This window comes from Ursus americanus, chromosome 7 (assembly GCF_024610735.1).
Source record: "Ursus americanus isolate L20-20 chromosome 7, mUrsAme1.1.p, whole genome shotgun sequence".
NCBI lineage: Eukaryota > Metazoa > Chordata > Mammalia > Carnivora > Ursidae > Ursus > Ursus americanus.
This window is the reverse complement of record NC_142133.1, coordinates 17,389,546-17,404,806: the sequence shown is the minus strand read 5'-3', so window position 1 is coordinate 17,404,806 and position 15,261 is coordinate 17,389,546. Positions and strand designations below refer to the sequence as shown.

The following is a 15,261-nucleotide window of genomic DNA, read 5'->3' as shown; positions in this document are numbered from 1 at the left end:
CCAATACCTTAGTATTTATAAAGAACTAATTCAGTGTGAAGAAAAAATTCAGAAAAAAAAATCTTACAGGCATTTAGACGATTTAGAAGCAAAGAGTTAATTTTCACTTATGAAATATCTCAATTAACAAAGTATTGTATAATGGCTCAAATTTTGATTTCTCAGTATAGAAATATAAGATCTCATTATGCAGAAATGTGATTCAACTGGCCATACTACAAATTATAGATATCTGGCCCTGGGCAACTCACTTGATCTCTCTCTGCTTAAATCATAAATGTCTACTTTATGATTCTAGGAACAAGTCTAAACACTCTGGTCATCTTTTAACAAGTGGTTTCTGAATCTCAGAATAATACAGACTTATTCAATAATAAGACTTATTAGAAAAACCACATAGAACCTTTCATAGGCCAAAGCACCAAAGGTAAAATATTGAGAAATACATGAATTCTTCAAAGTGATGGAAGTGTTTCAGCTAAGATTAACATATTTGATTCTCACTGTGTTGGCATAATGTGGCAACAAGCTAAAATAAAATTCCAAAAAGGGACAAAGAACCAGTATTGAGTAAAATATTTTTTTTTATATTATAGGAAGTATAAGAGAAAATATAACTTTTACATTAAAATGCTGCAGTACTGTTTTCCCTACCCAAGTCATCTGAAAGCTTTTTGCCCACAGTGAAATTAAAAAGCATTTCAAAGGCCCAAAGTTTAATTATTATGAACTTCAATAGATTCGTGGAGTCTGATCAAAACTGATGAAAATCAAGCACTTCCTGAGGGTTTCCTATGTGTAAGGTATAATGATAATAAGAACCAACCTTTATTGAGGGCTTACGACGTGCCAGCCACTATTCTTAGTACCTCACATGTATTACTACTTAATCCTCAAACATATATACCCGTGAGGTGTGTACTCTATCCTCCATTCTAAATACCAGGAAACTGAAACACAGAGAAGTTAAGTAAATTGCCCAAGGGGACACAGGAAGTGGCTGGACCCCAGTAGTGTGACTCCAGAGTATAGCTTTTGCTATACTACTAGGTACTTACAGGACACATGGACAGAAACCCTATTCAAACACTGCATGGTACGCAAAAACAAGCTGGGAAGAAGAATCAGCTAAGTAGGAAGAGTGGCAGATTCGTTTCAGAATGCCACATTATGGGACACTGAGAGCATACATTAACAAGATCCCTCAATTTCTTCCCTGTAGGAGCCAGCCTTCGAGATGGCCCCAATGATCCCTGCCTTGGCTGTTCTGAGCTTTGTGTAGTACCCTGGCACATTGTTTCAGGGCTGGTCTGTGTGACCAATACAAGATGGTGGCAGGGATGATATTAAATGCCCAGGCTAAGTCATCATAGGCATCATGGCTTCCACTTTGCTCTCTCTTGGCTCACTCGTTCTAGCGGAAGTTAACTGCTATGTCTTGAGGACACTCGAGCAGCCCTATGGAGAAGTGTACTCAATGAGAAACCAAGGCTTCCAGCCAACAGCCAGCACTAACGCACCCGCCGTGTGAGCAGATGCCCCACCCTAGTCAAGTCTTTAGATGAATACAGCCTCAGCTGACTCTTGACTGAAAGCTTATGAAAGATCATGAGCCAGAAGCCCCCCAGATACTCTTCTCCTGAATTCTTGACCACAGAAACTGTGTGAAATAATAAATGTCTGTTGTTTTAAACTACTAAGTTTTGGTGTAATCTATTACACGGCAATACAGAACTAATACACTATTTTTTTCTTTTCAGTTAAATGTGGTCTTGCAAGCTACTTTAAATCCTTTTTTAGAACTAGCTGGGGGAGAAAACAGGAAAGAAAGGAGCAAAATTTGCCAGGCCCCAAAAAAGCACATGGACTGAAGGGAATGACAGTCAACCCTCTTCTTATTCCTTATTTAAACTTCACATACCCTAAAAATGCCCCAAAGCTCAACCAGAGAAGCAGTTTCACTCCTACTCCATACCCCAGCAGGAAGGTCAACCATACCACACACATTTTTTTTTTTTTTTTTGCTTTTAAACATACCCAGTGACGAAAGTTACACAGTGAGTACAAACAGGGAGAGAGAAAAATGCCAGCAAATTGACTTTTTCAACAATAAAACGGCACTTTTCATTATGTCACATGCTGGTCAAAAAAACTACAAAAGGCCCCTATTCTACATACAAATTGAGAGTCTGGGCCTTGGTCTGAGCCCAGGGGCCTTCCAGAGTCTGGAGCCACGTTTTTTTCTTTGCAACCTGACCTTTCAATCCTCTACTTCGAAGACTTCACACTCTTGCCAAAACAGTTTGCTCCCTGCTCCCTCCCCAGCCCCCACCCACTTCCTTATGCCTTCCTACTCCGGGCCTTGCCCTCTTCTGGAGGAAAAAAAACCAATCCTATTTCTCTCCTCTTCTTCAAATCTTGCTCATTTTTCAAAACCCATTCAAATCCCCAAAGACTCTTTCCCAGACACTACCACCAACAGCAATCTCCCCTCCTTGAGGACCTCACATCCCTTACTGGCCTCACCACCCACACTTCCCCGGCATTTAATTTCTTAAGAATCTCCATGTTTGCCACATTTTATCTTAAGGTTAAAGACCGTGAATTCTATTTTTCTTCCACGTCCCCCATAGCACTTGGCTGATGCATAGTAGTGGTCTGAAAAGAAAGAACATGTCTTCCTACTTGTTCTGGGCAAAGAACACATACCCTGAGTTAAATTTACCTTCTGATTCAACGGAGATATAGTGTCAATGGCAGAATCAATAGGAAAAATCTGAATCCTCTGTTCTGTATAGGTGTGAAAGTTCAGAAGAGCCGTCACAAGATCTTGAACAAAAGCCAGGGCCTGCCCAGCAATGTCCCGCATCTTCAGCTTTTAAATGAAAAGTAGATAAAGTCAACTATCCAATTACTATTTTCAGGCAACTTCCACGTAAGTCTGCTTCTAGAGAAAACATTTAAATTCTAAGATAATTAATCCTGACTTTAAATTCATTTGCTCCCACTCAGATTTTAATATTCCCATCTAAGTAAATGAGAAAGCCAGCAGTTTTGGCAAACAGACCTCCTCCACTTAACCTAGACCGTGTAAGTGCGAGGCCCACCACCTAGAAGAAAGATATGGCTCACAAAGTAAGTGTACCCCGTAATTCAGTTCTAATGGTACCAGATGAAAGCAAGTCTGTATTACTTCTGAATCCAATAAATAGCAAGTGATGCAATTTTTTGAAAAATGTATGAGAAAGTAAAGCCAAAGTTAAACACAACGGTTTAGTGCACTAAACAGAGGCCCAAACAATAAATTCTTGTTTCTGAAAAGTTTGACATACACATCACGGAAAATAAAAACGTCATCATTACCTGATGTCTCCTATTGTGGAGGGGAACATTCAGAGCGTTATACTGACTATATTCTACAAAACAAAAATGGATGCACATTAAGTCATTTTACGTTACAGGAAAACAGCATAACTGAAAAATAATGAATGCTTTGTGGCAAAATCAGCTCTACATAAGAATTTTAAATGATCAAGGCCACAATCATAGTATAAGAGAATAATGGAATTTATATAGAATCAGTTGTTTCTCAGATAAAATAATACTTCTAATTTTTTTTTTTTTTAAGTAGGCTCCATGCCCAACATGGGGTTTGAACTCATGGCCCAGGCAAGAGTGGCATGCTCTACCCACTAAGCCAGCCAGGGGCCCCCCAATTTTTTTAACTTTAGGATAACCAAACCCTGAGTTTCTATTTCTAAGAAATCATTTCAAAAACTTAAGGCCTATCAAGATTACTTAGGAAGGCTCATGACGTTCTTGCCATGTTCAGTCATGCTCCCTTCTAAAATAGCCCTGCACACAGCTGCCATACCAATCATCCAAAAATACCACGGTTTTCATGACACTAGAATATTTGACAGTCCACTGCCTGCTACTGCTGATCCTAATGACTCAATCCTAACTTTTCTGGGTTGGCTTCCTTATTTTCTCACAGTCCTCCTCTCTATCCCAGACTCCGTACCCAACCTCTGATAGCTTCCCGACACCTGATCTCACACTTCAGTCCCCTCTACTAATCTCTGCACACCACTTCAGCCACTCAAACCTCCCCTCCTGGGTCCCCAGCAATATCTCCTTTTGGCCCCTCAGGGCCTAATCCACCAACCACCCCTCCTATTTCTTCAAAATTACCTTCAAAAAAAGCATTTGTTGCAGCTTTTTAAATTCTATCTCCACCGTGACTTCTTCCCCATTACTCTATCATACTGAATCATCTGCTGAGCTCCCATCCTTTCCCACCTGCTCAAAGAACAGCATGTCTCTGCCTGTTTTCTTAGCACCATCCACCTCTAACCCTCGTGCTGGCCACCTGCTGGCCACCTCTACCACCATGGAACCACTCTTCTCAGAGTCACCAAAGCAGCTACCTTTACTGTCACCTCAGCCTCTCTGAGCTCCCCACAGCACTGCTAGAACTGCCCAGCACCACCAGGCTGAACACTCCCTTCCCCGGCTTCCACGGCACCTCATTGCCCCAGCTCCTCACCACCTCCATCACCTTAGCCCTTCTCCTTCCTGACCCCTGTGAGGGAGAACTCTCCAAGGACACTGCACGGGCCTCTCTGTACTTTGTACCCCTCATTCCCACCACTCTCAATGCCCATCCATCCCAATGGGGTGAACTCCAGTCTCTCCACGGTCTAGGCTTTTACTTAGAAATGCGTACAACAGAAAGACATATAAACTGATCTGTCAGAATATTAAACAATAAATTAGCCTCATCATCTTTCCCATAAACCTGCCCCTCGTCTGCCTCTCTGATTTCTGTCAATGGCACCACATCTTTTCCCCCACACTGCCTCCTCCGGCTCCCTTGCCTGCTTGCATCTATCTCCCTGACAACTCAGGCTCCAGCCTCCATAACAGCACATCAAGGACTAGCATCACAATAGTCTTGGTCCCCTTTCCCCATTCCAGGGCAGTCTACACCCTTGCCAGACTAACTCTGTGAGTGCACAGATTTCTTTGTGACACTTCCTGGATCAAAGGCTTCAATGCCCCCACCATCTTGTGAACTGAGTCCCAACTCCTTGGCCCATAACTCTAGGGTCTAGCTTCACCCACCCTTTCAGAAGTTTCCTACCCCCACCCACTCTAGACTCCTGTCGCATTTAGCTAATTACTGCTCCATAGACCATGACAGCACCTTATGTCCCACATACCACACTCCACTTAATTCCCTGGTTCGTTTTCCTGCATCTCTGCCCAATAAAACCTACTCACATATGCAGGCCCAGCTCAAAGCACACCTCTTCCAAAAGACTTCCCCAAACAACTCCTCCAGCAATAATCTGTCCTTCCTCTGAAACCCCAAGAGTCTCTTTATTGAACAGGTTAGCTTATATTTTAGACATTTCCATACATTATCTCTCCCCTTCTGGACATAAATTCCCTTAGGGTAGAGATTTTTGCCTTAGAAATGTTTATATCCCTTGTGCTCCCCATCCATCTGGGCACTCAGCAAATGATCTCTAAATTTTGCAGAACTAAAAGTAACTCACACTGACATGATAAGGATCTAAAGCAGGGTGACAACTAGTAGTGGAAAAGGAAAGATAAATCCAAAAGAGATCCAGAAGGAAATTATTAGAACCTGATGATTAATTGATAGAAGGATTAAAGGGAAAATGAAATGCCAAGATTTCAAGTCTAGTGGATCAAAGTATGCTAACGCTATTTACATTAATGTAGAAACTAGAAACAGGTGTTATTTTCAGAGGAACTTAGGCTTTGATAAAATAATGACATATGCTGATTTCACTGTCAGATCAAACTGTTTTTCTTTGGTGTCTTTTCTTTCCTCTTTTCTTAGGTCTTCCAGAAAAAAATTTAGGGGAAGTATAAAATGTTAATCATGTGGCTGTAAAAAAGGAAATCTGTACTTGTTTGAAGATAAACTTCAAAATTCCAAGCAATTAAATAAAGCATATTCTTTATTTTCAAGGTTCTGATTTAATTTTTCTCTAAATATTACAAAATTGGTACCTATTATACATGTAAGGTGATTTTTTTTTTTAAGTTCTTTTCCTCACTCTTGGCTATGTAAATTACCAGACCATTCTCAGGATGAATAGGAAGGAGGACTTACCCAAGTCAACTCCCTATCAGTGGAGATCACCAAAGGTACAGGAGATACCAGGCTGAGAAGATCCATCTCCCACTGCCCTTCCCCCACTTTCCCAACATGAACAGCTTTTCTTATACAAATTTTCAAGTACTTTATGTGCAGGTTGGTTTTTAACCTAGAGATATGCTCCATACGTGCAATAAAGAGCTTTTTCCAAGAAGGCTGACTGTCAGCCTCCCTATGATATATGAGGGCCACAGCTAATCAAAAAAACAAAAAGAAAGCAACCCTCTGTTGGGCCAATGAAATTCTTTGCCAAATAAATTAAAAACTTTTTTAATTAGTTCGTTACCAGAGAGAGAGGTTCAAAGTTGCAAATAATGGAAAACTGTACATAATACCTACTTGTATCATTAAAAGGTACTTTTTCTGTGATGATTGATAAGGATTCCTCTAATCTACCTGACAAATCTTCATGAAGATTCTTTAACTGTAATTGACTGAAAGAAAAAAAAAAAACCACATGATCACCAGTCAGACAGTGGATCCTCACTTCCTTGTTACCACAACAGCTGGTATCAAGCTTTCAGAGACTTGTGCCTGACATCAGGACACTCTAGGTGGTAGATACTTATTAAACGATGAAGATAAGAAAAATACTAATCCTCAATTCTGAAGCCCCTGAGACTCCTGTTCAATGATGTTAAGACTGTCAGACTTTGTCACAGTCCCAGTATCTAATACAATCTTGTCAGTTTACTTCCCCAAGTGCAAAGTAATCTTAAAGCCATTTCAAAATCACAAATTTTATCTTTCTTATGTGCCAACATAAATGTTTGTTCAAGTATTACAGTAAAGTTCTTTTTTAAGTATTGTATCAGATATTCCCCCCCTTGGGCTCAAAATCTGATAATTTTTCTGTTTTTGATTCAATTATGAGTGTAGGTATACACCTAAACCATGCATGTAATTCTACCAATGCAACTAAACTGAAGAAATTCACGTGACTGATTCTATTGAAACCTAAAGTACTACGTCATTTATCAACTAAAGGCTGGACTATGCGTTTACCACCCATCAATTCATCATATTTGAATTTTAAGATTTAGGTATCTCCAAATTAGATCCTGTAGCCTCTGTTTTAATCAAAATGTATCACTAAAAGGCACAGTGAAAAGGAGTCAGTTTTCCTGCCTGGAACTCTCAGAAAGCTCTCTCTTCAGTGTAGCCTGAAACAGAACACATTCAATCCTCAGGACAGGAGCCCCAGAACGCCATCTGCCATGGCCACAAACATCTGCAGGCTGAGAATTAATGCACAAGCCAGCTGACCAAGAGTGTGTCAGGCCTTAGGGATAACAGAACTGAGGGACCCTGGAGATGGCCTGCTCCCAGCTCACTTCAAATGTGAGATTAAGAGAGAGGAGCTGCTAAACCAGAACTCAGGTCTTTAATATTTACTTCAGGACCCCTTGGAATTCATGTTTCCACATACCATTCTTCTGTTCGAAGCCGACATTCCTTGGCCTCCTTTTCTAGAGTCTGAGATTTTACCTGAATTTTAGAAGAAAAAGAAAAGCAGATGGCTCAGGCTACAGATGAGGGCACACTTAGGATACACACTTGGGAGGTAACAAGCCACCCCTTGAATGACTGACTGTGAATTCCGTAAAGCACACAGAAGATTCACAAGAACCCTGTCTATCTCTTAACGTGCTCTCCCCAACAGTGGGGCTTACTTCTAGTTTGGCCTTGTCATTCTGCAGTTTCTCGATAGTTTCCATGTACTTCCGTGTCAGGCCATCGACCACGGCTTGGTGCTGGGCCGCCTCCATCTCCAGGGTGGCCAGCCGACTCCTCAGCTCTGCTTCCACGTGCTTGTGCTGCTCGTCAGCTTCAAAAAACTGAAAAGAAAAGATCATCTTCTCTTCTCACAATATCCAAATATATACAAATGGAGAGAAAAGCAACAGCAGTGACTATTCATTGAGCAATTTCCACATGGTTCCATACACTCACTACGCAACACCCACACAGGTATGATATCACAGAATCCTCACAGTATGTCAGAGGTAGTGCTATTGTTATCCCTCCTTTCCACATGGGGAAACCAAAGCTTCAACTTGCCTGAAGTAGAAATGAGATCTGAACACAGGAGATCGATACTGAAGCCTACACCTCCTTCCTCTCAGGCTCAAAGATTTCTTCCAAACAACTTCTGGCACACAGAGACTTCAACTGACCAGGGTATAACTTTTCTGTTACGCTAACTTCCACAATTAAGTAATCAAAATTCAAACAGAGGTTATCCCTAAAACAGGTAAAGCTCTTTTCCTAAATAAGAATCCAGCACTAATTAAGAATAATGAATACTTAGCACAAAATGCACTGAGGTCAAAAGCTCATTTTTCTTATATTTGCAAAATGTTAAACTGAGAATTAATGCATATTTATTTTCCACCATTTGACTATGCTCACCATTTCACAAAAAGTTCAGGAGGCATGGTCGGAGACATTACACTACGACTCTTAAATATGCTGGATGTTGGGAGGTAAACACTAATTATTCAACATTTCATAAATATTTGAGCTCCCGCCATGAATAAGACCCTGTCCAGGGGGAAAGCATACAAACCGACATGGTGTGTACCGGAATAGACCTTATAGAATAACAGGTGAACAAATACCAACCAACTAAACAGTAATAATTTAAAAACCAAACACTACTTACTGATAAGCCCCCATCTAAACGATCCATCTAATCATTTTCTAGATAAAATGAACAGTGCCTAGTATATTTCTGTACTGTTAAATTACAAAGTTACTCTGCCGTCCTCTAAACAAATGCATATTTCAAAACACACATGCAGATTAAGATATGAATGAGATTTAAGAAATGAATCAATGACAGTGACATATACACCTAACAACCACAGGAAACATTAAAACACATACACAAAACACTCTATCCTGCATTGGTTTTTCCACATTCCACACGACCCATTTTTAATTTATGGGAAAAACAGATTTTCTCACTTGTATATGCAACCGTTCATTCTCTTCTATCTTCTTTTGCAGATCTTCATCAAAGACACTCTTCTGCTCTTGACTCAACTGAGAAGAAGATTCTCCACTTTTCTGATGGAAAGAATAAGTTAGGTCCACATAACTTTCATCCTTTAGAGAAACATCCTAAGGTACACAGATTCTCTATCACCTTAGGAGCTTGTCTCTTCTACGTGTGCACCATTCTCAAACAATCCTGCAAAAGGTGTACAATCCATCATTTAACTTTTCCTATCTGACACAAGTAGGAACTGCAAATATAGGAATGGGCAGGAAAGCTTAAAAAAGAGAGAGAGAATAAAGAACAGGTACGGCTCACTATTCTTTGCAGATGAATTCAGGAATAGTTCTACTGGAAGACACAGCAGGTCCAGAAAGCTAGCCATGAAAATATGCTAAAATATATCATTTCAATCAGAGAGGGAGACAAACCATAAGAGACTCGTACTCATAGGGAACAAACTGAGGGTTGCTGGAGGGGACTGGCGGGCTGGGGTAACTGGGTGATGGACATTAAGGAGAGCACATGATATAAAGAGCACTGGGTATTACATAAGACTGATGAACCACTGACCTCCACCTCTGAAACTAATAATGCATTATATGTTAATCAATTGAATTTAAATTTAGAAAAATAAAAAATATATATCATTTTAAGTTGATCTTTTGGTTTGGGCAATCAGCTTTAGCAATTCCATGAGTCTGAGTTGTTAAACTCCTTTAAGAAAATGTAACAAATTAATTAGAATTCACAACGATAAGTTCATACACAAGTTTACGTAAATTTCTAATTTAAAAATATATATATAACCATATAAAATAAAGCTACCATGAATGAACAGAAGGAAAAAGCTCAAAAATCATGAGAAATACCTTCCTTTTCCTTTTTTTACCAATATTAACTTTTTCTACATAGAAGAATAGCACTATTTAAGAGAGCCAAAAATGAACATTTGTTTTCATGGAATACAAGAGCTGAGACTATTCCACGGATGGCCTAACAATGAAACTGTGTTTGGACATCAGTCACCACCCTTCTCTGCCTTTCCTGTGCCCTCACTCCTCACTTAAAATGAAGTTACTTACTGATCCAATGTGAACCAATGATTAGAAAGCCCTTTGAAAATGCAGCAGCTATATTAAAAACAAAACAAAACAGGGGCACCAGGGTGGCTCAGTCAGTTAAGTGGCCAACTCTTGATTTCGGTTCAGGTCATGATCTCAGATCATGAGATCGAGCCCCACGTAGGGCACCGTGCTCAGCACAGAGTCTGCTTGAGATTCTCTCTCTCCCTCTCCCTCTCCCTTTGCCCCTCCCTCCCGCTTGTGCGTGTGCTCTCTCTCAAATAAATAAAATCTTAAAAAAAAAAAAAAAACGCTAAATAGAAACTAAACAAAACATTAAACCTCCATCATATTTGGGACACAAGAGCTGCACGAGGAAGACAGCCAAATGACATATTCTGGGCATTCTGGGTCATTAGCGCTTCCAAATTTGGAAACTTTAATTAACATTAACTCAGAAGTGTTACACCTAAGCCTCTATGAAAACAGCACTGGGGGGAGGATCTCACTAACCTGGGGAGCACATTTGAAGCACGTACGGCTGGCTATTCCTTCCCCAAAGGTCTCCCAGAATTTCCAGAGCATGTGTATTTTGACAAAATTCCCCAAGTGATTCTAATACATACCTGTTTTTGCCCTCTCTATTCCCCATGTATTTGAAAATTACCACTCTAGAGAACTCTTTTATGTGGGGGACACGTATATGGAAAGGTACTAACATAGAATTATGTTGATTGCCCATAATATGGCAAATACAGTCCTACGCACCTTTACAGGATCCCATTTAATACTCAACAGACTGAGAGTATTATCCTCATGTTGCTGATGAAGAAACTGAGGTTGCAAAGCTAAAATGGCAGACAAAGAATTCAAGCCTGGGCTTAACCCCAAAGCCCGTGCTCTTCCCTCCATACCGTGCTGCTTCAGAGTTACTGTGTGCCTTCTTCTTCCCTCCTCCCCTTCTACTTTTACTGCCTCAATCCACACATTTGCCAGGTGCTGCTCTCTATACACATGAGATTTAAAGATTCAATCACTAGCCCCTACCCTTAAAAAAATGCAACTTCTTAATCACGGAATGTTCGAAAGTACCAGACCATCCATCTTATGGAATGAGAATCATGTCTCACTATATTAACCATAATGGAAAAAGTTTATTTTTACATGACCAGACAAGAATACTAAATCAGCCTCATAAAAATAAACACTAAGAAATATTTGCAGCAAATTTGCAAACCTAAGGAATAAGTATTTCAATTGCTACTTTCACATGACTTGTTATACACTTCCACACTGTTTCTCTATTTGCCCTACCTTGAGTTAATGGCATCTTAGTGTAACTCAGAGATATCAGTAATTTTGACCAGTATGAGTTACTCCTTTCACTTTTCTCAGACACTAAATCTAATATGCACATGTTTGCTTCTAACAAATTATTCAAAACTTACTTTTGCATAAAAATGCCTCTAATATTACCACATAGATTAATTGTAAGTGTCTGTTTCCTTGACCCCATATCCAAGCATAATAATGGAACATTAGGGAATTTGGAAGGGAGGTGTTCTGTTAAAACCAGATGGCCTGTAGATGTCTGTACCTAGGAGACAAGGTCTCACTAACTTGCTTTTATTTGACCTACCTTGTTTTTCTTGCCTCGGGGTTCACTTAGAGCCAATTCATCTTGAAGTAGTTCTACCCTCTTGGCAAGCTGCAGATTTCGAAATGTCAAACTGTCCATTTCCTGCTGTAGTTTTCTCAGTGATTGATCCTTCATTTTCAGTTGTTCCTACATCATAGTGAAAACAGACCATTCCTTATAATTTAGCCTTAAGGTTTCAAATAATGAAATTATTTTTGTTTCACTAAAATATGATCAAACCTCTTGGGAATCCACACTGCATGTTGATCATGCCAGTTCCCATGTTTTCAGCTCTGTTTTGTGACAAAACCATTTTTTGGGGGCAAACAGGTAAATTTAAAAAAGTATATCTACTGAAGTAACAGACATTCATCAACTTAAAGTAAAATATCTACAACTCTGTATTATTCCATAATGTTGTTATATGGGTGTCTGGCAGTGAGGAGGCACAATGCCTGAGGCTACAATTTTATAAACTTGAATTGTGAAAGAGAACCTCCTACTCACTGATGATGCCCTTCAGTAAGAATGGGAAGCAATTTATTGGGATTCATTTTTTTCAATAAATCCTCCCTGAATTTAAGTCAGTCAAAATGAAGTCCTTCCACTATACTTAATTTTAAAGTATTCTGATTTGTCAAAGATAAAAATCAATATTATCCTAACACGAGAATATTTTTAGATGCTGCATCAATTCACCTTAAAGTTTTAAGTAAAAATAGAAACAAAATCTAAAATCTACACAATGTATCTTCTACTGCCCATTTTGTACCGTTTACACCACAATGAGGTAAGAAAGCGGAAAACTAGAGAAATATTTAATTTAGCTCTATTTTTAAAAAAATATTACTCTCAGGGGCGCCTGGGTAGCGCGGTCATTAAGCGTCTGCCTTCGACTCAGGGCGTGATCCCGGCGTTATGGGATCGAGCCCCACATCAGGCTCCTCCGCTGGAAGCCTGCTTCTTCCTCTCCTACTCCCCCTGCTTGTGTTCCCTCTCTCGCTGGCTGTCTCTGTCAAATAAATAAATAAAATCTTTAAAAAAATATATTATTCTCACTATATTTTACTACGATATTGTGACAACTTTGTGTTCACTGGTAATCAAACACAGATGACCATATCCTACTGTATATTTAAAGAACTGTAGTTACATTACTTTCACTGAAAAACCACTGCAAAGCTAAGACGAGGTCAAGCTTTAATGACAAAGTGATAGAAGTATATTGAAACAGCAACCTAGAAACCAAAGGCTGGTGTCTGCCAGCTACTGACATTATCTGCATGTTGAGAGCAGCCAGAAGGATAGAATAATGTTTCCATTAAGTAGAGAAACATTTTTCTTTTCTATTGTTTTTTAGTAAGCCCTTAATTTTTGCTTGGAGCTTAATGGCAAATATAGACCCAGCCCATATCCAAATTATCCTGTATTTCAAGTTAAAGAAATCCAAATCAATGAATGCTTACTATCTCCAACAACTCACTGAAGAGGCAAACCCAATCTATGTGCCTGCCGTAACAGAAGACATCCCAACCTTCCCATTGAGCAAACCAGCAAATTGCCATTCTTACTTGAACTGTAATGACCACCACAATGAATAGTAAAGCAAAGAGTAATTTCTTTACATCCTCAGAATTCATCACCAACTGACTAATGCTCCTACTCCATTAACCAGTCATTGATTTCAGAAGACAGCTATCTCAACCTCTCTGCAAACTCTAGTTTCTGCAATGGGGACCATGATAATGTTATCTGCCCTCACAGACTTGTGTGAAGGTTAACTGACAGAGTGGATGTAATGTGCTTGGCACAATGCCTGACACACAGTGAGAACTGAATAAACAGAACCTGCCGTCACCATCACCAATGTTACCACCATTGCCACCACCACAGAGTTAATCAAACACAACCACAACCAGCATGTGACGCTGTCACACACCCAGAGTGGGCTACTAAGACACACTAAGAAATACCTTTCCCAGTCATAGGTTTTAAACATAGTTAAGAGATAATGATTATTTCTTCAATGATTAAGGCAATAATAACTTGACTAACAAATCCTGGCTACAAAAAAAGCTTATTTTTAATAATCTTGGCTTGGGCTCAGAGAGCTTTGCAAGTATGGGTACAGTGTTCTGAGCCGCCTCAGCCAAGTCTGTGCAACAGCACCTGAGTGGGGGACATTCTCAAGACAGAGTTCTCTACGGTAGGGCCCAACACTGGCTAGGTAAAAGGACATATTTCTGGGCTACCTGAGTGGAATCACCCTGGATAGGTCACTGGTTAGGAGCTATTTCAGAAAGAGATAAGAGTAAAGGGAATAGTAATCCCTTTTGTCTCAACAGGGCACAAGGGAGAAGGTGAAGAATGACAAAGACAGTATATTTAATGGAAACAGGCCAAGAAGAAATCTATATCCTAGAGTTAATTTAATTTATCCAATTAAAAAGATCACTAAGCAAAAAAAAAAAAAAAAAAAAAAAAAAAAATTTATGACATGCCTACCAGAATGAGGTAGAAACAAATTTCCTCATCTCCTATTGTATTTCTCCCCTCAGTAAAGATGCTGATGATAAAAATGTATCACTCAAACAGAGTAGCCTGATTTACACAGGTTATTACTATTAAGTAGCTCAACCCAAAAGCAAGATTAATAGACTAAATGATTCACACTTTCAAATCCATTCATTACGGGACAACCATCTGCTAAATGCTGGGCATATAAATATGAATATGACATAGGCCCCTTCAGAGTGCTGTCTAGTGATGAAGAGAGACAAGAAGCTCCATTAATCCCGATGAATTTAGCTAAAGAGAGGCTATGACGTATAAGAAAAACTCAGGAGATAAAAATCAAATAGTTCTTTTTTTAGTTTTTAGCTAAAGAAATCAAAGTGCATCACATTCATACCTAAGCAAGTAAGAAAATTAAAAACAAAAAAACTATATTACCTTCACCTATCCCTAGTGAATCAGTGTCATAGTTGGGACTTTAACACAGAAAACCAGCTGAATTCCTTGCTTTGAGTATCACCAAACACTAACTTAACCCTCACAATACACATAACCTGTTTCATACCTTTAAAGCAGCAGAATTCGCCTGTTCATCCACAACACCTTTTTTCAGGACCTGATTCTGAGCCCGAAGCTGAAAACAGTACAAAGCAATAGTTAATTTTTAATATAAAGCAATCACTTGTAGCAAGGAAATCACTTACCATTACTTCATAGGAATGATTACACTGAGTAACCATCTTCTCACATATATAAAAGGATAAAAATATTAGCATGGAAGAGAATAGTAGATACCACCATTCTGCCATTTTTCAGATTAGCACAGAGGCTGAGCTGCCCAATGACA

At 39.4% G+C, this 15,261-nt stretch overlaps 1 protein-coding gene across 1 annotated transcript in view; it reads right to left on the bottom strand.

Moving 5' to 3' along the window:
• Nucleotides 1-15,261, bottom strand: part of PPP1R21 (protein phosphatase 1 regulatory subunit 21) — a 64,363-nt gene that overhangs the window by 39,137 nt on the left and 9,965 nt on the right. The window contains exons 2-9 of the mRNA XM_045787951.2: nt 14,980-15,048; nt 11,901-12,047; nt 9,167-9,268; nt 7,870-8,034; nt 7,626-7,684; nt 6,536-6,630; nt 3,364-3,416; nt 2,726-2,875 (exon numbers count right to left, since the gene is read on the bottom strand). Coding sequence (XP_045643907.2) covers nt 2,726-2,875; nt 3,364-3,416; nt 6,536-6,630; nt 7,626-7,684; nt 7,870-8,034; nt 9,167-9,268; nt 11,901-12,047; nt 14,980-15,048 — 840 coding nt within the window. The remainder of the gene's footprint in view (nt 1-2,725; nt 2,876-3,363; nt 3,417-6,535; nt 6,631-7,625; nt 7,685-7,869; nt 8,035-9,166; nt 9,269-11,900; nt 12,048-14,979; nt 15,049-15,261) is intronic.